The sequence below is a fragment of the Hyla sarda genome, chromosome 10 (assembly GCF_029499605.1).
Source record: "Hyla sarda isolate aHylSar1 chromosome 10, aHylSar1.hap1, whole genome shotgun sequence".
Classification (NCBI taxonomy): Eukaryota; Metazoa; Chordata; class Amphibia; order Anura; family Hylidae; genus Hyla; species Hyla sarda.
The window spans coordinates 8331940-8355347 of NC_079198.1; the positions used below are offsets into that span (position 1 = coordinate 8331940).

The 23408-nt window shown below is 46.3% G+C and overlaps 1 protein-coding gene across 4 annotated transcripts; it reads right to left on the reverse strand.

Annotated features, from left to right (window-relative positions):
- Positions 1–704: 704 nt before the first annotated feature.
- Positions 705–23408, reverse strand: LSR (lipolysis stimulated lipoprotein receptor). Of its 4 annotated transcripts, XM_056543866.1 has the most exons (10): positions 23079–23408; positions 15097–15429; positions 13113–13229; positions 9946–10005; positions 6725–6871; positions 6484–6642; positions 4823–4879; positions 3788–3916; positions 2252–2892; positions 708–1071 (listed from the first exon to the last, which is right to left on the reverse strand). In XM_056543866.1, exons 1-10 carry the CDS (start codon positions 23134–23136, stop codon positions 1036–1038), a joined length of 1737 nt encoding a protein of 578 aa, XP_056399841.1. In that variant the 5' UTR covers positions 23137–23408; the 3' UTR covers positions 708–1035. The 4 variants fall into 4 exon arrangements, with proteins under 4 accessions (XP_056399840.1, XP_056399839.1, XP_056399842.1 ...); XM_056543865.1 differs by lacking the exon at positions 23079–23408 and having other exon boundaries at positions 705–1071; positions 4823–4876; positions 15097–15512; XM_056543864.1 differs by lacking the exon at positions 23079–23408 and having other exon boundaries at positions 706–1071; positions 15097–15512.

Here is a 23408-nt window from a genome sequence, read left to right on the forward strand (position 1 = left end):
GAGGAGCCGACTTTTTCCCTAGTGGCAAGAGCATGTACCCATCAGTATAGGTGTCCCCCAAGGAAGAGCGACCAAGAAAGGGAGATTTTAAACATACTGATTTTGTACAAAAAGTTTGATTTTTTTTTTAAGCAGTACAATAATAAAAAATAAAAAAAGTATGTAATCATGGGTATCGTTTTAATCCTATTGACCGACAGAATAAAGAAAACGTTTTCTTTTTTCCGTAAAGTATACAGTGTGAAAACAAAACCCTCCAAAAATGTGCTAAATTGTGGTTTTCATTTAAATTTCCTCCCTAAAAAATGATTTGTCATTACAAAGTACAATTGGTCACGCAAAAAACAAGCCCTTATATGGGTCTGTAGACAGAAATATAAAAAAAAGTTATGGATTTTAGAAGGCGAGGATGAAAATACGAAAACGCAAAAATAAAATCGGCCTGGTCCTTAAGGTGAAAATGGGCTTTTTCTTTAAGGGGTTAAATACTGTTGAAACTGTTCCTTTCACTATCCCAGACTGTAAGAGTTGGGACAAAAGATCAGCACATTCTTCTCCAAAAATACTCAGCACTGCCGGGGTCCCTGTTTCTCCCCCCCCCCCCCCCCCCCGCTATTTCTTTCTGATTGTCTACCATTTCAGATTTGCCCTCACTACAATTCTTCCCACCGCAAAAAAAAAATAAAAAAAATTAAAAATCTTTAAAAAATTGTACAGAAAGAAAAAAAAAAAAATGTCCAAGCAATTGTCAATTTATCAAGTTATACAATTCATCAATGTATAAAGACTACACAATTATAAAACGGATTCTCTATATATTACAAACAGTGGATCTTTTGTATCAACAAATTAAGTTATAAAAAAGTTTTTGTTTTTTTTCTCTCTTTTTTTAATAATAAAGACTAAAAGGAATAAAAACCCTGCACTAAAATAATCTACATCATAAAAGCCCAGCCAAACTCCAGGCCAAGACAGGACGAAGAGGACGAACGAATATCCGGGATTCATAAGATTCCGTCTTGTTTTGTCCGAGGTTCAAACTATGAGACTTTCCCGACTCAGAGCTTCACCCTGAAAAGAAAGAAAAAAAATAATTCAAGCAGAAAAGTTGGCAAAAAAAAAAGTTATTTCCCTCAATCATAACATTAACCCCTTAACGACGCAGGACGTATATTTACGCCCTGCACCGGCTCCTGGTGACCCCGCGTAATTTCTGGTCAGTCGCAGCGGTTGAGGATAGCCGTGACCCGTGGCTAATACCATAAATCACTGATTGCCGTGTCTAAGGTATGTGTGTGTGTGTATATATATATATATATATATATATATATATATATATATATATAATTTTTTTTAAAAAGCATTCCCAGCAGCTCAGTCAAGCTGATCGGGGCCACCGCGGTGTCCCGATCAACTTTTAGGACATGAGTAGGGTCCCTACCTGCCTCATTGTTGTCCGATCGTCGATTCACTTCTCCATGCCTGAGATCCAGCCAGGAGCAGTGGAGCACCGATAACACTGATCAATGCAATGCTATGGCATAGCATTGATCAGTGTCTGCAATCAATGTACTACTACATATTCTAGTCCCCTATGGGGCTAGAACACTGCAAAAAAAAAAAAATTTAGTGTAAAAAAAAAAGTTCATAAAAAGGATTTAACCCCTTCCCTAATAAAAGTATGAATCACCATCCTTTTCCCCATAAAAAAAAAAAATAAACTATGTAAATAAAAATATAAAACATATGTGGTATCGCTGGGTGCGTAAATGTCCAAACTATAAAAAATATATTGTTCATTAAACCGCACGGTCAATGGCGTACACGTAAAAAAAATTCCAAAGTCTGAATTTCAAAGTCAAAAAGCCTGATCAAAACAAAAATGGTACCGCCGTTGCAAGGTCGGGTTCACCCAGCAGAGTTTCTGCAAGCAATTCTGCATGAATTTATACAAATTTCTGCTGTGTGAATGGGACATTAGAATCCCATCGAAGAGTAATGTCTATAACTTCACACAGAATTTTTAAGCAGAATTCAGTGCAGAAATGCTGTCGTGTGAACAGCCTTTGGCTGTCCAGGCATGTTGGGAGTTGTAGTTTTGCAACAGCTGGAGGCACCCTGTTTGGAAAAAACATTCATCTAGAAGTCAGGCGCTGCCCTTCAGGTTTTGTACTAGACATAACACAGCTTTTCCAGGAGAATTAATTTACATGTAAAGTTTCACTTTTGTGGGTGCTGTGACTTCACTGACCTTTTTCAGCTTCTTCCCTCTAGAGGACACAGATTCGGTTTCTGTATACGGAGGCGGGGGCGGAGGAAAATCATCATCATCATTACGGCGGTTTCTTCTGCCGTCTGAGCGAGCAGAACTGGGGATGCTATCTAGCCCATCCCGGCTGCCCGCTCTCTGCTGCTGCTGCTGCTTCCTTCTCAGGGCATCTTCAAGGAATCGATCATCATACTCTGGTTCCTGACGGGAGCGGTTATTATCCCGGAGGTCGTCTCTACTCCTGCTCCTTTTCCCTCCATAATAGTCATCACGGGGTTCAGGGGAGCGGCCGTCTCTGCTGTAGCCTCTGCTGCTGTGGTCATCGTCAGAGTTGCGTCTCCCTCGGTTTCGGCTGTCAGGAGGATCGCGGTATCTATCTCTCCTGTCCAGATCATCCAAGTTGTCCACGGAGCGAGTACGTCCTCGCCTCTCGCCCCGGAATCCATCATCACTGTACTGTGACCGCGGTGGCGGGGGACGTCTATAGCCGTTGTCCAGCATTGGTTCCATCTCAATGTCTTGTATAGGAGTCATGGCTTGGTTCCTCAAGCGTCCGATATCGTTGCGTAGGTTGTTTCGGTGATCTTCCTCATGTAAGGAGCTGACCTCACTCATTGCAGAAGCTGAAGATTATACAAAGAAAAACTAAAACAACAGCACTAAAATACATTGAAATGATGCATCACCCTGAGGCCCATAGCACATTACAAAATGCCCATTACACCCACTAGGCCGCCATGAAATGTACGTTTTTGCTATCACAAGACATATTGGTTTAAAGGGGTAAAAAATTATGTTTTTATATCAACCGGTGCCAGCAAGTTAAACAGATTTGTAAATTATTTCTATTTAAAAATCTTAATCCTTCCAGTACTTATCAGCTGCTGTATGCTCAAGAGGAAATTCTTTTCTTTTTGAATTTCCTTTCAGTCTGACCACAGTGCTCTCTGCTGACACCTCTGTCCATGTCAGGAACTGTCCAGAGTGGAAGCAAATCCCCATAGCAAACCTCCTCTACTCTGTGCAGTTCCCGAGACAAGCAGAGATGTCAGCAGAGAGCACTGTTGCCAGACAGAAAAGAACAACTCATCTTCAGCAGCTGATAATTATTGGAAGGATTAAGATTTTTTTTTTTTTTTTTTTTTCAATTGATGTAATTTACAAATCTGTAACTTTCTGGATATACAAAAAAAAAAAAAAAAAGTTTTTCCCTGGAATAGCCCTTTAAATAAAGCTGGTGCATTTTTTATTCCTGCTTACAACAACTTTTAAAACGTAAAATGAGTTGGGGCATGTGTCATAGGTATTTTGTCTCTCTCTTGAGTCAGAATTTTGCCCATTTCACTTGGTGTGTCTCCTTCTAGGTCAGTGTTTCCCAACCAGTGTGCCTCCAGCTGTTGCAAAACTACAACGCCCAGCATGCCCGGACAGCCAACGGCTGTCCGGGCATACTGGGCGTTGTAGGTTTGCAACAGCTGGAGGCACCCTGGTTGGGAAACAGTGTTCTAGGTCTTTTACCATTTTCAAATCTGCTGTTTGCCGGTCCCGGTCTGGTCGGATCGAAGTTGGCCAGTTCTTTCTCCATGTAGTAGAGGACCCTCATAGAATCGTCCTGCTGGTTGGCCTGTATGCGGTAGCCACTGCGAACTGGAACAGACAAAATTAAAACAAACTCCTCATCATATTTCTATAACCGACTACTAAACTGCTTGCGAGAAGTTGTACAGGCTATGGATGCCTTTGCACTGATTTTTATTATTTGTATCCTGAATGCTCTATTGTTCTCGGAGAGATAAGTGACCACCAGAGCTGTCTGACTATCTCCATAGAAGACACGTGTTTATGGGGCGCTCAGAGAGATGGCGATTGTAGGTTTAGGGTCCCCTCTAAGAGCTGTGTGTTTCTGATTATCTCTATGCTCACCCATCAGGGTCAGACAGAGCAGCAGGGAGAACAATTACCGCTGCCACATGAATGTAGTCATTGCAGCCGGCACCTTAAAAAGGGGGTACTCAACTGTATATCAACTGGTGCCAGAAAGTTAAACAGATTTGTAAATTACTTCTATTTAAAAATCTTAATCCTTCCAGTACTTATCAGCTGCTGTATAATACAGAGAAAGTTCATTAATTTTTTTGTTTCCTTTTCTGTTTGACTACAGTGCTCTCTGCTGACACCTCTGTCCATGTCAGGAACTGTCCAGAGCAGAAAAAAAATCCCCAAACCTCTCCTGCTCTGGACAGTTCCTGAACTGTACAGAGCAGGAGAGGTTTGCTATGGGGATTTGCTTCTAATCCGGACAGTTCCTGACATGGACAGAGGTGTCAGCAGAGAGCACTGTGGTCAGACTGGAAAGAACTACACAACTTCCTCTGGAGCATACAGCAGCTGATAAGTACTGGAAGGATTAAGATTTTTTAAATAGAAGTAATTTACAAATCTGTTTAATTTTCTGGCACCAGTTGATATAAAAATAAAAAATTGTTTTCCACCAGAGTACCCCTTTAAAGAGATGTCACAAGACAGGGGGAAAAAAATAAATAAATGACATACCAGATGCCGGTGGTTCGTTGTCCCGAATAAGAGGAACCTGAGAGCTGTGTCCACCTACTGAGAAAATATTAAAAAAAGGCAAAAATCAATGCACATAATATATATTTACTGCTCAGAAATGATGTTACAGGTGTCCCCCCCCCCCCCCCCCCCAGTTCTGGAGAATTACTCCTCATGCAGGCGCCTGGGCCAATCCTGCTCTCCCCACCATGTAACGAGCCACTTTGGCCAGACAGAATTTCTGGCAGAGCTTTTGAGTCCGCATTTCCCTGCGCCGCAGACATGTTAGAGATAGTACTATAATATGGTATTTATTGAAGAGAACCCTCCTGGAGCCTATCGAATGGCCTAAGTGGGTCCTGCCTGACAAAGAGTATCATGATCCGCCTCTTCAAGTTGTGCACAGAGCATCAGACTTTCCCTTTAAAAGGTAGGGTCACATATAACGGATCCGCAGCGTATTTTACGCTGCAGATCCGCTGGAGACCTTACCCATTTTGTGCCTCCAGCTGTTGCCACCCCTGTTCCCCCACCTTGCTTGCAATCCTCCGCTACGAGCAGCCACACAGAGGGCTGCGAGTTGGTGAGTGTGCCTGCTCGTAGCAGCGGATTGTCGCTGCGAGCAGGCCAGAGGCGGAACGGGGATGACAACAGATGGAGGCACAAAATGGGCCGGGTCACCGGCGGATCTGCAGCGTGAAATACGCTGCGGACCCGGTACGTGTGACCCTACCCTAAAGAAGCATCCCGAAAGCTTTTTACTTTCTTATATAGTGCAGACTATAGTATAAACTATTAGAGAAAAATGTAGAGGTTCTTGTGTGCCCCTTGTGCTTACCTGTCTAAACTAACATGGCAGACACATTTATTGCAATTCCATCACTGTAATCAAGTCCTAATGCTGCTTACATTCCCCATGAATCCTATGTATTTGCAGAGAGAGGGTGGGAAGTCTCATCACTGCACCTGGCCATTAATAAGGTTACTGATTAGACTCAAATGGGCTTAGGTCATTTCACACTATGTGCAGTTTTGATGGGTTTTTATAGGAAATATTGCCATGAGACAAAAGAAATCAAAACTTGTGCTTTATGAAGATTTATAATCTTTAGGGAAGGGTCACACGTATTTGACACTGCGGATGCGCTACTGCCCGTCCCTAGAGTGTGCCTCCAGCTGTGCCCAGGTGTCCTGGTCGCAGCAGCAATCCATTGCTACAAGCAGAGGGGGCTGTGAATTTCTGCCTAGCTCAGGGAGCGACCACGATGTCTGGAGAGCTGCACATCCGTGCCCGACTTGCAGCTTCCTCCGTGTTTTCTCATAGCAGTGGATTGCTGCTGCGAGCAGGACACACGGGCACAGCTGGGGGCACACTCTAGGGGCGGGGGTCACTGTACAAGCTTTAAAATGTAGGGTTTTCTTCCCAGAAAATTCACATGATTATCGGAGAGGTTTTCAGAAAAGACAAGTGATTTTGGATGAAATGTAGGGAACACGCCCCTTTTCCCTAAAACAACACCCATTTTGTATTTTTTTTTTTTTCACTCAGTGATTCAGATTCTGTCAATCTTTTTTAGGCGCTAAGCCTGACAAGAAGAGTCAAAATCCTGTTAGCAAATGAGGGCCAATGTGCGTAAATCGGGGCGAAATCTGCCACTCACCTGAGCTTGCTGCGTCGTATTCATAGCCGTTGTAGACGACAGATCCAGGTGGCGGCGGCAACTTCACCTGGCTCGGGTGGGAGTACATCGAGGGGGCGTAGATACTGGGGGCATAAATGCTGGGTACCCCGGCTGTGGCTGCCTTCCCGGCTTCATACACTAAGTGTAAAAACACAGATTGGTTAGGAGTCAATGTGTACATGGACATGTAGCTCCAATCCCATGCGGTTGTAAAACGTACGTGCTCTGGGGCAGCAGCACTTCTCGGGGCAGCACGGGCACGACACGTAGCAGCAGCAGGTGTGCGGGCAGCACTGGCACCAGCAGATTCCAATCATGAGGAAGACGAAAAATACACCAAGGATAACGAGAACGACGAAGAGCCAGTCTGGAAAAATAAGAGGAGACACAAGTTACTGTCTGGAACGCTGCAGGAAAAAAAAAAAGGTTAAAAGACTAAAGGGTTAAAAGGACCGTGATGCTGCCAGACACCGCAGCAGTGATAAGGACAGACAGCTCTGGCTTATGCCAGGTGTCCAACCAGGGTGCCTCCAGCTGTTGCAAAACTACAACTCCCAGTGTGCCCGGACAGCCAACGGCTGTCCGGGCACACTGGAAGTTGTAGTTTTGCAACAGCTGGAGGCACCCTGGTTGGGAAACATTGTCCTAGGCATTATTATATAAAATCTTTACCACTGAATTACTCACCAGTTTTCAAGATCCCTGCTAGCTGTCAGTAAATGGAAACATTCCTGTCCTGATCACATAGCTGAGGAATTGTTACAGTGTATCAGCGTGGGTAATCCTAATCATCAGGGACGAGCACGAATCTCTCCCGAATGCCATGCCGATACATTTAAACTTAGTCTTTTGCACGTTTTCAGCGATTCAGCCTCAGCTATGGCATCAAATAGAGAACCAATTTAACCGCCATACGATGCAGAATACTTTTTTTTTTTGCATCACGCCCAGTGTGAACGAGGCCTGAACGCAGCAACAAAGCTCTAAAATAGGCGCAAATAAGAAAGGAAGTAGTAATATAGACTGGGGATACACCGTGCTGACAAAATAAAATAAAAAAGGCCAAATGCACAATGGTGCCACCACTGGGAGGAGGGCAACGCCATTTATTTGGGTTTGTATTAAACTTATGACAACCCCCCTCCCTGTCCGTAAAAAGAAAAACTAGCATTGTGTATCCCCTGTCCTATATTAGGAAGCATAAACAGAATACTACGCTCCAACCTAATACCAGGCTCTGTGAACTAACGATATAAACTGTCCATAGCCTTATATAAAGCCACCGCTCAGTACTGTCCGCTATCCTGCAGCCCTCGCCACCACAATATGCACCAAAAAAAATTACAGCGCAAGAGAGAAAAACCAGAAGGAAAGACGCAAGGAAGCAGTAATCAGTAGTGTAAACCTATCCTGATACCAAAGCAGATACGTGAACAAAATGGCTGCTCCTTGCTCCACAATGATCCCCGAAATAACTTGAAACTAGGGATCGACCGATATTGATTTTTTAGAGCCGATACCGATAACCTGTGAACTTTCAGGCCAATAGCCGATAACTTATACAGATATTCTGTGCATTTTAATCCCCCCCCCAGGCGCTTTAAATCAATGAACTGCTGCGGCTTTTGCGGGGACAGAGGCCGCCACCGCCGCCCGCTTCTCTCCCCCTGCCTGTCCTGAGTCCAACCACCGCCGCTGCCCCATTGCCTCCCCCATCCCCCTCGCGTTGAGGACGTCACTCGTCATTGCGCAGAGCACAGCAACAGCGCAGAATGCCGCCGTAGCCAGAAGTATCGCGGACCCTGGGAACAGGTAATTATAAAACCGGGGATGGGGGAGGCAATCGGGCGGCGGCGGTCTCTGGCAGCGGCGGTGGTCGGACTCAGGACCCCAGGAAAGGCAGGGGGAGAGAAGCGGGCGGCAGCGGTCTCTGGCCCCGCAAAAGCCACTGCAGTACATTGATTTAAAGCGCCCGCATTATTGGCAAGGTAATTGCCGATACCGATAACTTAGAAAATCATGAATATCGGCCGATAATATCGGCCAAACCGATAATCGGTCGATCCCTACTTGAAACTGACAAAAAGTAATAAATTGCTTCGGACAGATGAGACAAAACTGGAGCTTTTTGGCAAGTCCCATCAGCTCTATATTCAGAGATGGAAAAATTAAAGGGGTACTCCACCGGAAAACATCTTAAAAGATGGGGATGAGGTGTCTGATCACAGGGGACCTGCCACTGGGGATCCCCGCAACCTCCGGGTTGGCAGCGGCGATGTACGGAACGCGGAAGCTTGGAGCTTCAGTGTTAGTCACGCCACGCCCCCTCCATTCATGTCTATGGAAGGGGGCGTGACGGCAAGTACCTAGCCATCACTCCTCCCATAGACCTAAATGGAGGGGGCGTGGCGTCTGTAGTCGCCCGTCATGGAGCAGAGTTCGCTGGATGTCTGGGGCGCCACAGAGGAGATCGCGGGGGTCCTGCTGTGATTATATATCTTATCCCCTATCCTTTGGACAGGAGATAAGATGTTTTCCAGCGGAGTAGCCCTTAAAGGCGTACTACAGTGGAAAACTTTTTTTTCTTAAATCAACTGGTGCCAGAAAGTTAAACAGATTTGTAAATTACTTCTATTGAAAAATCTTAATCTTTCCAGTACTTATTAGCTACTGTATGAACCACAGGAAGTTCTTTTCTTTTTGAATTTCCTTTCTGTCTGACCACAGTGCTCTCTGCTGACACCTCTTTCCATGTCAGGAACTGTCCAGAGTAGGAGCAAATCCCCATTAAAAACCTCTTCTGCTCTGGACAGTTCCTGACATGGACAGAGGTGTCAGCAGAGAGCACTGTGGTCAGACAGAAAGGAAATTCAAAAAGAAAAGAACTTCCTGTGGATCATACAGCAACTGATAAGTACTGGAAGGGTTAAGATTTTTTTTAATAGAAATAATTAACAAATCTGTTTAACTTTCTGGCACCAGTTGATTTAAAAAAAAAATTCCACTGGAGTTCCCCTTTAAGGTAGTGTGAATGGGGCCTTATAACTGTACAGACCTGATCTTATGCTGCAGGTTCTCAATACAAGAAATTATTTGGGTGGGAAGCAGAGAGGAGAAGTGGCATCAGTGGTGCCTAGTATCTAAAGCTGGCCATCAATGTTAAACAGCTGTTCATTCAACATCCATTAACATGTGCTCTGAATGTGGAGAGGGGAAGAAAGCCACTGCCAGATTCCATCACCCCAAGAAAAAGAGGATTGGGCAGTTGAAATCCAACATGGTCGGAGGCCCCCCATACACATTAGTCAGCCAACCGGTCTCCCTCAATGTGTATGGCTGGCTTTAGGCCTGGACAAGGGGGCAATAACTTGTCCAGTAACAACCCCAGGACACGGATATCACTGCGCTAGATAATGGATGGATCATGGATGGAGCAGTTACCTTCCATGTTATCTATCTGAAAGCCTGGTAATAGTTCCCTGATGTCCTCTGATGTTCTACCTAGAGGACAAAAGAAAAACAAGTTACTAAATAGAGATTAGTAATAGAGTTTTTATTCTTTTTTGATGTTTACCAAGAGGCAGGAGGCACTGGTAAAAACCCCATCCTCCTCCCCCCCCCCCCCCCAAAAAAAAAAAAAAAAGTCTCAAAAATGTTCACAAATAAACAAAGGCATGAAAACAAGAGTACATGGAACGACTGCCCGTCCCGTCATTTTGTTCAGAATGTGAAAACGCCAATAAAACAGAAAAAGAATTGAGAACAGTAAAATGAACATTGTGGATCCCGTATAAAGTATCTGTCAGACAGGCGGCCTGCAGAGCGGGCGCAGAGGAGACGTCATGTGGCTGTAAGCGTATGGAGCGGGCACCCGCCGAGGGTTGGCAGCAATTGTGAGGACAGAGATCGATATGTGCCGGCTATGTTAACCATTTAGATGCCGCTGTCAATACTGACAGTGGCATTTAAACTGTTATTATGTGCATCACTGTGGTATAGTGGCACCTAGCCGATCCGTTGTCAACAACCCCCCCCCAACCCATCATCATGTGAAGAAATGTCAGAAAGATTAAAGGGCTACTCTGCTACCCAGCGTCTGGAACACCGAGTTCCGAACGCTGTGTGCGGGCATACGTGTTCACGCCCGCCCCCTCAGCGGTAGGGCCAGGCGGCACTGTGCCGTCACCATTGACTGATATGCAGTGCTAGTGGACTTCTGTGCAAAGAAAGAACATGTTCTTTCTTTGCGCGGATCAGTGTGAACGGGTCCGCTGAAGGCCCATTCACACTAACTGTGGGAGTTCACACCATGGAATTCCCACACGCAATTCAGCGCTAAATCCGTAGTGTGAAAATACCCTAAACCCTGTTATAATAACCTCTGTGCAGTAGAAATTGTTCCCTGTCCCGATTAAAAACTAAAAGGTCTTCAGAAAGACCAGGTACGTTAAAGGGGTACTCCGGTGGAATTTTTTTATATCAACTGGTGCCAGAAAGTTAAACAGATTTGTAAATTACTTCAATTAAAAAATCTTTACCCTTCCAGTACTTTTTAGCAGCTGTATGCTACAGAGCAAGTTCTTCTTTGTCTGTCCACAGTGCTCTCTGCTGACACCTCTGTCCGTATCAGGAACTGTCCAGAGCAGCATAGGTTTGCTATGGGGATTTTCTCCTGCTCTGGACAGTTCCTGATACAGGCATCAGGTGTCACGCCCCCTCCCATAGACTTGCATTGAGGGGGTGGGGTGTGACATCATAAGGGGAGGGGCTATGACGTCATGAGCACTGACTCCAGCTTACAGAACAGCAAACGCTAAGCAGCGGGGTACCCCTTTAAGTCGTCCTCTAAGTAATGAAGTTCTAAATAATAGCTCTGTGCAACATCTCTTATGACTGAGGACTCCATAATAGCCAACCTACGGGAAAACAGTTTACTAGGGGGCACTCGACCAGCCAACCCCTCTCAGATGAGGCTGCCAACCAGGTAAAAGGACTCACATTCCCACATTCAGCACGGTTCTGATTCCAAAAGAGAAATGTAAACCTCCGGGACAGGTCAGGAATATAGAGCAGTTCTTTAGTGAAACACTAGATGTCAGCATTTAACCAGCCACAATTCTCAGCCCTTTATAATGTGCAGGATTACATTGTAGTCACCACTAAGATCCAAGAACATAAACTGCTGCCGGAATAACTAAAGTGTTATAAATATTCAACATGTTACAGCGTCTTATCACAGCCCTAAAAATCTTCAGATAAAAAAGTCAAGTGCTTAACCCAACACCTTAGAGAATGTTTTCTATAGTTACTTTGTCTGTGAACTTTTATATTCTACTTCTCTATACAGCAAAGGGACTTACACTGCGCCCCTCATATGGGCACTGCATGGACTGACTATGGTATATATAGTCTTGGTTATATCCTGCATTATACTTTAGAGCTGTACTCACTATTCTGCTGGTGAGGTCCCTGTGTACATACATTACATTACTTATCCTGTACTGATCCTGAGTTATATCCTGTATTATACTCCAGAGCTGTACTCACTATTCTGCTGGTGGGGTCACTGTGTACATACATTACATTACTTATCCTGTACTGATCCTGAGTTATATCCTGTATTATACTCCAGAGCTGTACTCACTATTCTGCTGGTGAGGTCCCTGTGTACATACATTACATTACTTATCCTGTACTGATCCTGAGTTATATCCTGTATTATACTCCAGAGCTGTACTCACTATTCTGCTGGTGAGGTCACTGTGTACATACATTACATTACTTATCATGTACTGATCCTGAGTTATATCCTGTATTATACTCCAGAGCTGTACTCACTATTCTGCTGGTGAGGTCACTGTGTACATACATTACATTACTTATCCTGTACTGATCCTGAGTTATATCCTGTATTATACTCCAGAGCTGTACTCACTATTCTGCTGGTGAGGTCACTGTGTATATACATTACATTACTTATCCTGTACTGATCCTGAGTTATATCCTATATTATACCCCAGAGCTGTACTCACTATTCTGCTGGTGAGATCACTGTGTACATACATTACATTATTTATCCTGTACTGATCCTGAGTTATATCCTGTATTATACCCCAGAGCTGTACTCACTATTCTGCTGGTGGGGTCACTGTGTACATTACATTACATTACTTATCCTGTACTGATCCTGAGTTATATCCTGTATTATACTCCAGAGCTGTACTCACTATTCTGCTGGTGAGATCACTGTGTACATACATTACATTATTTATCCTGTACTGATCCTGAGTTATATCCTGTATTATACCCCAGAGCTGTACTCACTATTCTGCTGGTGGGGTCACTGTGTACATTACATTACTTATCCTGTATTACACTTCCTTTTCTGCTTCTTGTAGCCAGTATTTTGTGCGGGTCCCTACATCTAATGACTGCAGAGCTCGGAGTAGACCAGGACCAGCAGGTAACGTTCCTTTTCTGTATTTATACGCTGTGTCAGACACTGATTGTTACACAGGTCAGTCGACCACCTCATTTGTTGCGTTTTTTTTGCCACTGAAGTAAAATGAATGTGAATAAAACAGATGCGGCTCTGATGAAATTCTTACCCAATACCAGAAGTTCAGCATAGGCCTCATTGTTCCCATTGATGTCCTGCGAGACGACCGTACAGTAGTAGACGCCGCCATCGCCCCAGGCCGTCCGATCGAAGGTGAGATCAGCATCTGTGAAGAATTCAAAACGGATGATTACCACCACCTGAAAACAGAAGAGCGAAGCGCAACATCAAATAGAGAGTGGGAGCTTTAGTCAGGATCAATGTGGACCCCTTACTATAAATAACCCCTTAACGACCACGGACGTATATTTACATCCTTGGCCCTCTCCCATGATATAACGCGGGGTCACGTGGTGACCCCGCGTCATATCGGGTCGGTCCCGGCATGTAACTGAAGCCGGAACCCGGGGCCAAAAGCACGGGGCCGTGCGCTATTAACCCTTTAGACCCGGCGGTCAAAGTTGAGCGCCGCGTTTAAAAGTAAAGTAAAAGCTTCCCGGCTGATCGGGACCACCGCAGTGAAAATGCGGTGTCCCGATCAGCTAGGACGCGAGCAGAGGGTCACTTGCCTTCCTCCGGCGCTTCCGATCGGCGATTAATTGCTCCAAGCCTGAGATCCAAGCTTGAGCAATCGACCGCCGATAACACTGACCAGTGCAAAGCTATGGCTTTGCAGTGAACAGTGCTGGCAATCAGTGTATGCAGTGGGGCTATAACATTGCAAAAAAATTAAAAATAAAAGTAAAAAAAAAAAAAAAAGTTAATAAATCTGATTTAACCCTTTCCATAATAAAAGTCCAAATCACCCCCCTTTTCCCATAAAAAAAAAAAAAAATGTAATGTAAATATAAACATATGTCGTATCACCGCATGTGAAAATGTCCGAACTATAAAAAAAAAATATTTATATCAATTAAACCGCACGGTCAATGGCCTATGCACAAAAAAATTCCAAAGTCCAAAATAGCGTATTTTTGGTCACTTTTTATATTATGAAAAAGTGTATAAAAAGTGATCAAAAAGTCCGATCAATACAAAAATTGTACCAATAAAAACTTCAGCTCACAGCGCAAAAAATGCAGAAAAATAAAAAAGTTATAGGGGTCAGAATATGACAATTTTAAACGTATACATTAGAGATGAGCAAATTTACAGTAAATTCGATTCCTCACGAACTTCTCGGCTCGGCAGTTGATGACTTATCCTGCATAAATTAGTTCAGCTTTCAGGTGCTCCGGTGGCAGGAGACTCTCCTAGGACTGTATCCATCTTTTCCAGCCCACGGGAGCACCGGAAAGCTGAACTAATTTATGCAGGATAAGATCAACTGCCGAGCCGAGAAGTTTGTGACGAATCGAATTTACTGTAAGTTCGCTCATCTCTAGTATACATTTTTCTGCATGTAGTTATGATTTTTTCCAGAAGTACAGCAAAATCAAACCTATATAAGTAGGGTATCATTTTAATCGCATGGACCTACAGAATAAAGAGGAGTAATTTTTACCGAAAAATGTACTGCAAGGAAACGCAAGCCCCCCCCCCAAAAAAAATAAAAAATAAATAAAAATATCACAAAATGGCGTTTTTTCCCGTTTCGCCATGGATTTTAGGGTGAAATGACTGATGTCACTGCAGAGTAGAATTGGTGGCGCAAAACAAGCCATCATATGGATTTTTAGGTGCAAAATTGAAAGTGTTATGATTTTTAAAAGGGGGGGAGGAAAAAGCGAAAGTGCAAAAATGGAAAAACTCGTGGTCCTTAAGAGGTTAAAGAGATGTTTTCCAACAGATGTGCCTCCAGATGTTGCAAAACTGCAATTCCCAACATGCCCGGACAGCCATTGGCTGTACTCGCATGCTGGGAGTTGTAGGTTTGCAACATCTGGAGGCACACTGGTTGGAATACACTTCACTAACAACATGACAGATGGTTGTCCCCACCATTTGCTACTATGATTAACACATAAGACAATATCCCATAACTCCCTGCAGGGTACAAGACTAACCGGGGGTAACACTCTACTGCCACCTACTGTTAGTAATGGAGACCTGCCGACCCTGATAATACTGTCCCAGGGTGACGGCGTTGCTTTGTTTGGTGGCCACAATCCGCACTGTCCTGCCGCTGTCCGGACAGTCCACATAGGGGTTAATTCCTGCCTGCTGCATCAGGTTGTTGTTGGTGGAGTCGGCACTCGATGGGCTGAAGGCGTCTGTGATCCGATTCTTGCAGAAGGACTTGTACTTCCAGGTGATGATGGGCGGCATCTGGGAGTTGACGTCGTAGTTACAGCGCAGCGTGATCGGCTGGAACAACATGACCACGTTGAAGGGATTGGACACGGTGACCGATATACCGCTACTGCCTGCAAAATACAGAATGAAGATAATAAGAGGGTAATGAGTTAAGAATCCTCCTGCCCCAATAATCACTACAATATACCACATATCTCCAAGTACTGATATATCCTCTATATATTACATCATATGTGACTGATATCATCCTCTTATAACGCTCCAGTACTGATATAACCTCTATATATTACATCATATGTGACTGATATCAGCCGCTCCTCTTATAACGCTCCAGTACTGATATAACCTCTATATATTACATCATATGTGATGATATCAGCCGCTCCTCTTATAACGCTCCAGTACTGATATAACCTCTATATATTACATCATATGTGACTGATATCAGCCGCTCCTCTTATAACGCTCCAGTACTGATATAACCTCTATATATTACATCATATGTGATGATATCAGCCGCTCCTCTTATAACGCTCCAGTACTGATATATCCTCTATATATTACATCATATGTGATGATATCAGCCGCTCCTCTTATAACTCTCCAGTACTGATATATCCTCTATATATTACATCATATGTGATGATATCAGCCGCTCCTCTTATAACGCTCCAGTACTGATATAACCTCTATATATTACATCATATGTGATGATATCAGCCGCTCCTCTTATAACGCTCCAGTACTGATATAACCTCTATATATTACATCATATGTGATGATATCAGCCGCTCCTCTTATAACGCTCCAGTTACAGTCAGTACAATCCATTCATATAAAACAAGACGGTGTAAAGAAAGCAGATACTAGGGATATAATTCTGCTCAGAGCTGTTAGGTTGTAGTACATGATATCAGACAGGTGGGGGCAGCAGAGGACACACAATAGTTTCCAGCAGGTGTGGGCCCGGCCTTGTTATTGTACTCTCGCTGCTCCCATTCCAGCCCTCATGCTGTGCCCTTCCCCCCCCCACAACACTGAAACTAGAGGGAGAAGAGTAATAAAGAGTGATACTAGACCGATATAAATATAATGGAGGATTACTGGCACAATGACCCGACAGACTGTGTTAGGCTGCATTCACACCATGTTTTTGCAGTACAGTTCCCGTATCAGGTTTTTGATAAAAAACGGATTCCTCAAAACCGGACTAAACTGAATGAAAACGTGTGTACAAATTTTAATCAGTATACGGTTTGAAAAATGATGTCTGGTTGCACCTGTTATTTTTAAGCCAAAAAAAGTATAAGTTTTAACTTTTCCCTCCATTATGAATAAAGTTTCACTTGTTTGATTGAGATCCAATAAAAAAAAAAAAAAACTGCAAAGTCAAAGACCGTATGGTGAAAACCAAATGGAACCGTACGCACATACGGCTCCCATTGACTCACATGTTAAGCAAAAAAACCTATACGTTTCAATACGGTTTTTCACCCGGACCAAAAACTGTGGTAGGCTACGGTTTTGGGTACGGAAAAAAAAAACAAAAACTGACAAAACTGTACAAGATGCAAAATGGATGCAATCGGATGCATAGTTTGGGATACGGTTTTCAATGGAGAATCAATGCTGGGGTTCAGGAGAGGGGTAGCGGGGTTCAGGAGAGGGGTAGCGGGGTTCAGGAGAGGGGTAGCGGGGTTCAGGAGAGGGGTAGCGGGGTTCAGGAGAGGGGTAGCGGGGTTCAGGAGAGGGGTAGCGGGGTTCAGGAGAGGGGTAGCGGGGTTCAGGAGAGGGGTAGCGGGGTTCAGGAGAGGGGTAGCGGGGTTCAGGAGAGGGGTAGCGGGGTTCAGGAGAGGGGTAGCGGGGTTCAGGAGAGGGGTAGCGGGGTTCAGGAGAGGGGTAGCGGGGTTCAGGAGAGGGGTAGCGGGGTTCGGGTTGCGCCACGGCCATGTATTGTTTTTAACAGAGGGTGCCTCCAGTTTTTCCCCACTACAACTCCCAGCATGCCCTGACAGCCAATAGATGTCAGGGCAAGCTGGGAGTTGTAGTGGTGAAACAGCTGGAGGCACCCTGTGAAGATGAACTAAGGGCGGAAGTCTCCCCCCCCCCCCCAGCAGGCATCAGTGACGTGGTGCCTGCTGGGGAAGTCTGCCTGGTAGCGAGCACACTACCAGGTAAGACAAAACTGCATTTTTTATATAGTAAAAAAAAAAAATTAGGCAGGGAGGAGGTTAGGGATAGATGGGAAATAGGCAGGGACCGAGAGGGAAAAGAAAAGGGGAAGGTGGGAGCTACCCTTTAAATTATTCATAATAATGCAGAATCTCTCATACATGACCAGACCCCCCTCCACTATCAACCATTGGATATTACAGAGCTTAAATGAGAATTATTACGTTCCCCTGCAGTAGGTTAGAGCAGACTATGTACTGCCAACTTATGCAAAACTACAACTCCCAGCATGCCCGGACAGCCGTTGGCTGTCCGGGCATGCTGGGAGTTGCAGTTTTGCAACAGCTGGAGGGCCACAGTTTGAAGACCACTGCGTTAGAGATGTCTGTCGACATATTTTATAGTGTGTCTCAGCCGGCCCCATTCATTCCAATGGCCTGTGACTCCCTTCCTATTATAACTGCCTATCCCCCCGTCCTTTATGTCACCTCATCTGACTTCTGCTGCTGCAGCACTTCTTAAGATCTTCCTACTTAAACCCCCCTCCCCCCCCCTTATGACATCTCCTATACCGGGGTCTCTGCCTCCCCTAACCGTGGGCTCCATCATCAAATCCTTCCTACCATGATGCCATCCTATCGGTCTCAATAGGCCTTAAACCAGAGCCCGACATATTTGTCATGAATCTAGAAATAAAAAAAAGGTAGGAGCCAGGACGCCGCAGGTAAGGAAACCTGACATCACGCAACATGGCGTATGGTCAGTTCCCTCATCTTTCCCTAAGTGTCACTGTCATTGCTGTCCCCTCATTTCCCCCCCTGCTCCGTGTCAGTCATTAGTGTCCCCTCATCCCCCCCCTTGTGTCACAGTCATTAGTGTCCCCTCATCCCCCCCTTGTGTCACAGTCATTAGTGTCCCCTCATCCCCCCCCTTGTGTCACAGTCAGTAGTGTCCCCTCATCCCCCCCCTTGTGTCACAGTCAGTAGTGTCCCCTCATCCCCCCCTTGTGTCACAGTCAGTAGTGTCCCCTCATCCCCCCCCTTGTGTCACAGTCATTAGTGTCCCCTCATCCCCCCCCATTGTGTCACAGTCATTAGTGTCCCCTCATCCCCCCCCATTGTGTCACAGTCATTAGTGTCCCCTCATCCCCCTTGTGTCACAGTCATTAGTGTCCCCTCATTTCCCCCCTGCTCCGTGTCAATCATTAGTGTCCCCTCATTTCCCCCCCCTGCTTCGTGTCAGTCATTAGTGTCCCCTCATCCCCCTTGTGTCACAGTCATTAGTGTCCCCTCATTTCACCCCCTGCTCCGTGTCAGTCATTAGTGTCCCCTCATTTCCCCCCCTGCTTCGTGTTAGTCATTAGTGTCCCCTCATCCCCCTTGTGTCAGTCATTAGTGTCCCCTCCTCCCCCCCTTGTGTCACAGTCATTTGTGTCCCCTCCTCCCCCCTTGTGTCACAGTCATTAGTGTCCCCTCATCCCCCCCCCTTGTGTCACAGTCATTAGTGTCCCCTCATCCCCCCCCTTGTGTCACAGTCATTAGTGTCCCCTCATCCCCCCCCTTGTGTCACAGTCATTAGTGTCCCCTCATCCCCCCCCTTGTGTCACAGTCATTAGTGTCCCCTCATCCCCCCCCCCTTGTGTCACAGTCATTAGTGTCCCCTCATCCCCCCCCCCTTGTGTCACAGTCATTAGTGTCCCCTCATCCCCCCCCCCTTGTGTCACAGTCATTAGTGTCCCCTCATTTCCCCCCCTGCTCCGTGTCAGTCATTAGTGTCCCCTCATTTCCCCCCCCTGCTCCGTGTCAGTCATTAGTGTCCCCTCATTTCCCCCCCCTGCTTCGTGTCAGTCATTAGTGTCCCCTCATCCCCCTTGTGTCACAGTCATTAGTGTCCCCTCATTTCACCCCCTGCTCCGTGTCAGTCATTAGTGTCCCCTCATTTCCCCCCCTGCTTCGTGTTAGTCATTAGTGTCCCCTCATCCCCCCCTTGTGTCAGTCATTAGTGTCCCCTCCTCCCCCCCCTTGTGTCACAGTCATTTGTGTCCCCTCCTCCCCCCTTGTGTCACAGTCATTAGTGTCCCCTCATCCCCCCCTTGTGTCACAGTCATTAGTGTCCCCTCATCCCCCCTTGTGTCACAGTCATTAGTGTCCCCTCATCCCCCCTTGTGTCACAGTCATTAGGGTCCCCTCATCCCCCCTTGTGTCACAGTCATTAGTGTCCCCTCATGCCCCCCCTTGTGTCACAGTCATTAGTGTCCCCTCATCCCCCCCTTGTGTCACAGTCATTAGTGTCCCCTCATCCCCCCCTTGTGTCACAGTCATTAGTGTCCCCTCATCCCCCCCCCCCTTGTGTCAGTCATTAGTGTCCCCTCATGCCCCCCCTTGTGTCACAGTCATTAGTGTCCCCTCATCCCCCCCCCCCTTGTGTCACAGTCATTAGTATACAACTGTATTTCTCCCGTGCTTCCCCTATACCCTGACAAGATGAAAACCAACAAATGAAAACCCATCTCTTCAGAACAGTCTAGAACCCTGATGCTCCCGCACCAAGAACAGCCGCTCTCCTCACCTCGTAGAGTGTAAGCTCTTGGGGGCAGGGCTCAGTCTTCCTCTGCACCAATCTGTCCTTTACATCATTGGTGTTTATTGTACTTGCTTTTGTAATAGTTTAAAGGAGTTAACCATGGCTTAAGGGTTTTTTTTTTTGGAGAGGGAGGGGAAGCCCCAAATGCTTTAAAGGGTACCTCTAACCATGCTCCCGGCAGCAGTATATGTCCAAAAATATCGGAGCCGCTTCTGATTACAATCTGAAGATGGAGTTGCGGTAGTCTCAGACTTAAGGACTTCCGGCAAATCTATCTCCTGTTGTGCAAGTCATGTGATCAGCAGCAGCTCCAATTTATTTTGGACATATTGTGCTGTCGGGAGGATAATTAGAAATATCCTTTAAAAGGGGTCCCCCGCTGCTCAGCGTTTAGAACAGACTGTTCTGAACGCTGGAGCCGCCAGCTCGTGACGTCATAGCCCCGCCCCTCATGATGTCACACCCCGCCCCCCTCAATGCAAGTCTATGGGAGGAGGCGTGACAGCCGTTATGCCCCCTCCCATAGACTTGCATTGAGGGGGCGCAGCATCAAGAGGGGGACGATTTCAAAAGCTCCCGGCTCCAGCATTCAGAACAGTCTGTTCCAAACGCTGAGCAGCAGAGTACCCCTTTAAGATAATAAACCATCAGCTGCCCTTTATATCCCACGCCAATCCCCTGTCCCGTATGCACTCCAATCCTCCTTTTGGTACAGTCATCATATGAGCCAATCGGCGGTCACGGCTGTACCTTGGACCCCTAATGCCAGGAGTTTGACCTGTGACCCGCCTGTTGGCCATTACAGTCATGTGAGGATTGGGAAAAATAAAAAAGATGGTGCAGACGGGAGCCTAACCAGGGAAGCAGTGTGGGGCATGAAAGGTTAGTAGTGGCTGGGTTATTTTTATTTTTTGGGTGCACTGTACCCATAAATACTGCCATGTTGGGTTAGTTATTTTTGAACAAAGATGGATGACTGCTCCTTATCATATGTACAGAGCAGGTATAAAGGTAATTGCCAATACCGATAACGTCCAAAATCGTGAATATTGGCCAAACCGATAATCGGTCGATCCCTAGTACAGAGCCCTAATATATACAAGTCACCTCTCTATGTAATGAGCCGTGTACAGTCTATAACTTATTTTTATTGATCCATTGTTTTATCCCTATATACTTACATCCGAGCCGTGATCCGGTTCACCTGTTATCTTCCTCCGTTTTGGCGCTGGGCGGAGCTTCATGACATCACGAAGGAAGAGAACAGGTGAACCGGATCACAGCTCGGAGGCAGGTATATAGGGATAAAACAATGGATCAATAAAAAGAATTGTTAATTGCAGCCCTAGTGTATATACGGGTCTCCTCCTCCTCCTCTCCGTGTGTATACGGGTCTTCTCTCCTCCTCTCCGTGTGTATACAGGTCTCCTCTCCATGTGTATACAGGTCTCCTCTCCTCCTCCTCTACGTGTGTATACGGGTCTTCTCTCCTCCTCTCCGTGTGTATACAGGTCTCCTCTCCGTGTGTATACAGGTCTCCTCTCCATGTGTATACAGGTCTCCTCTCCATGTGTATACGGGTCTCCTCTCCTCCTCCTCTACGTGTGTATACGGGTCTCCTCCTCCTCTACGTGTGTATACGGGTCTCCTCTCCTTCTGTATACGGGTCTCCTCCTCTACGTGTGTATACGGGTCTTCTCTCCTCCTCCTCCTCCTCTCCGTGTGTATAGAGGTCTCCTCTCCGTGTGTATACGGGTCTCCTCTCCTCCTCTACGTGTGTGTGTGTGTGCATACGGGTCTCCTCTCCTCCTCTACGTGTGTGTGTGTGTATACGGGTCTCCTCCTCCTCCACGTGTGTATACGGGTCTCCTCTCCTCCATGTAGATACGGGTCTCCTTTCCTCCACGTGTGTATATGGGTCTCCTCTCCTCCCCGTGTGTGTATACGGGTCTCCTCTCCTCCTCCGTGTGTGTATACGGGTCTCCTCTCCTCCTCCGTGTGTGTATACGGGTCTCGTCTCCTCTCCTCCTCCTCCTCTCCGTGTGTGTATACGGGTCTCCTCTCCTCCTCCTCCTCCTCTCCGTGTGTGTATACAGGTCTCCTCTCCTCCTCCTCCTCCTCTCCGTGTGTGTATACAGGTCTCCTCTCCTCCTCCGTGTGTGTATACGGGTCTCCTCTCCTCCTCCTCTACGTGTGTGTATACGGGTCTCCTCTCCTCCTCCTCCACATGTGTGTGTATACGGGTCTCCTCTCCTCCTCCTCTACATGTGTGTGTATACGGGTCTCCTCTCCTCCTCCTCTACATGTGTGTGTATACGGGTCTCCTCTCCTCCTCCTCCACATGTGTGTGTATACGGGTCTCCTCTCCTCCTCCTCTACGTGTGTGTGTGTGTGTATACGGGTCTCCTCTCCTCCTCCTCTACGTGTGTATACGGGTCTCCTCTCCTCCTCCTCTACGTGTGTATACGGGTCTCCTCTCCTCCTCCTCTACGTGTGTATACGGGTCTCCTCTCCTCCTCCGTGTGTATACGGGTCTCCTCTCCTCCTCCGTGTGTATACGGGTCTCCTCTCCTCCTCCGTGTGTATACGGGTCTCCTCTCCTCCTCCTCTCCGTGTGTGTATACGGGTCTCCTCTCCGTGTGTGTATACGGGTCTCCTCTCCTCCTTCGTGTGTGTATACAGGTCTCCTCTCCTCCTCCTCCTCCTCTACGTGTGTGTGTGTATACGGGTCTCCTCTCCTCAGTACAGTACAAATACAGGTATACACAGCCCTATATGTATACACCTCATACAGGTTCCCTCCTCTGTACAGTATGGTGTATATACAGGATCCCTCCTCTGTACAATACCAGATATAGATAGATGATAGAGATAAATATATATATATATATATATATATATATATATATATATATATATATCTCTGTCTCATCTGTACAGTATGGTGTATATATACAGATCCTCTCCTCTGTACAGTGTATATACATGTTCCCGGGCCCCTCACCTGTCAGGGCGCACACACAGAGCATTGCCCGGAGCCATCCTCCTCTCCGCTCCGCCATGGCTGCTCCTCCCGCCCAAAACTCCGCCGAGAGCCGCGACCGCCGCGCCAGGTACAGCGGAGCCGACCAATAGTCCTTCGGGAGGGGAGGGTCCGGTGCTGAACGGCCTGCGGGGCCCCGGAGCCTCACACGGGAGAAGTTTTGGGAGCAGTTTCCGCCGTAAAGTCACCTGCCCCGTCCTAGAGAAAAGTGAGGAAACAAGGAAGAGGAGGGATCCGGCCGCTCCCGTGTGGAGAAATGGTTCAGCCCAGGTACAGCCCCGCCCTCCTGTA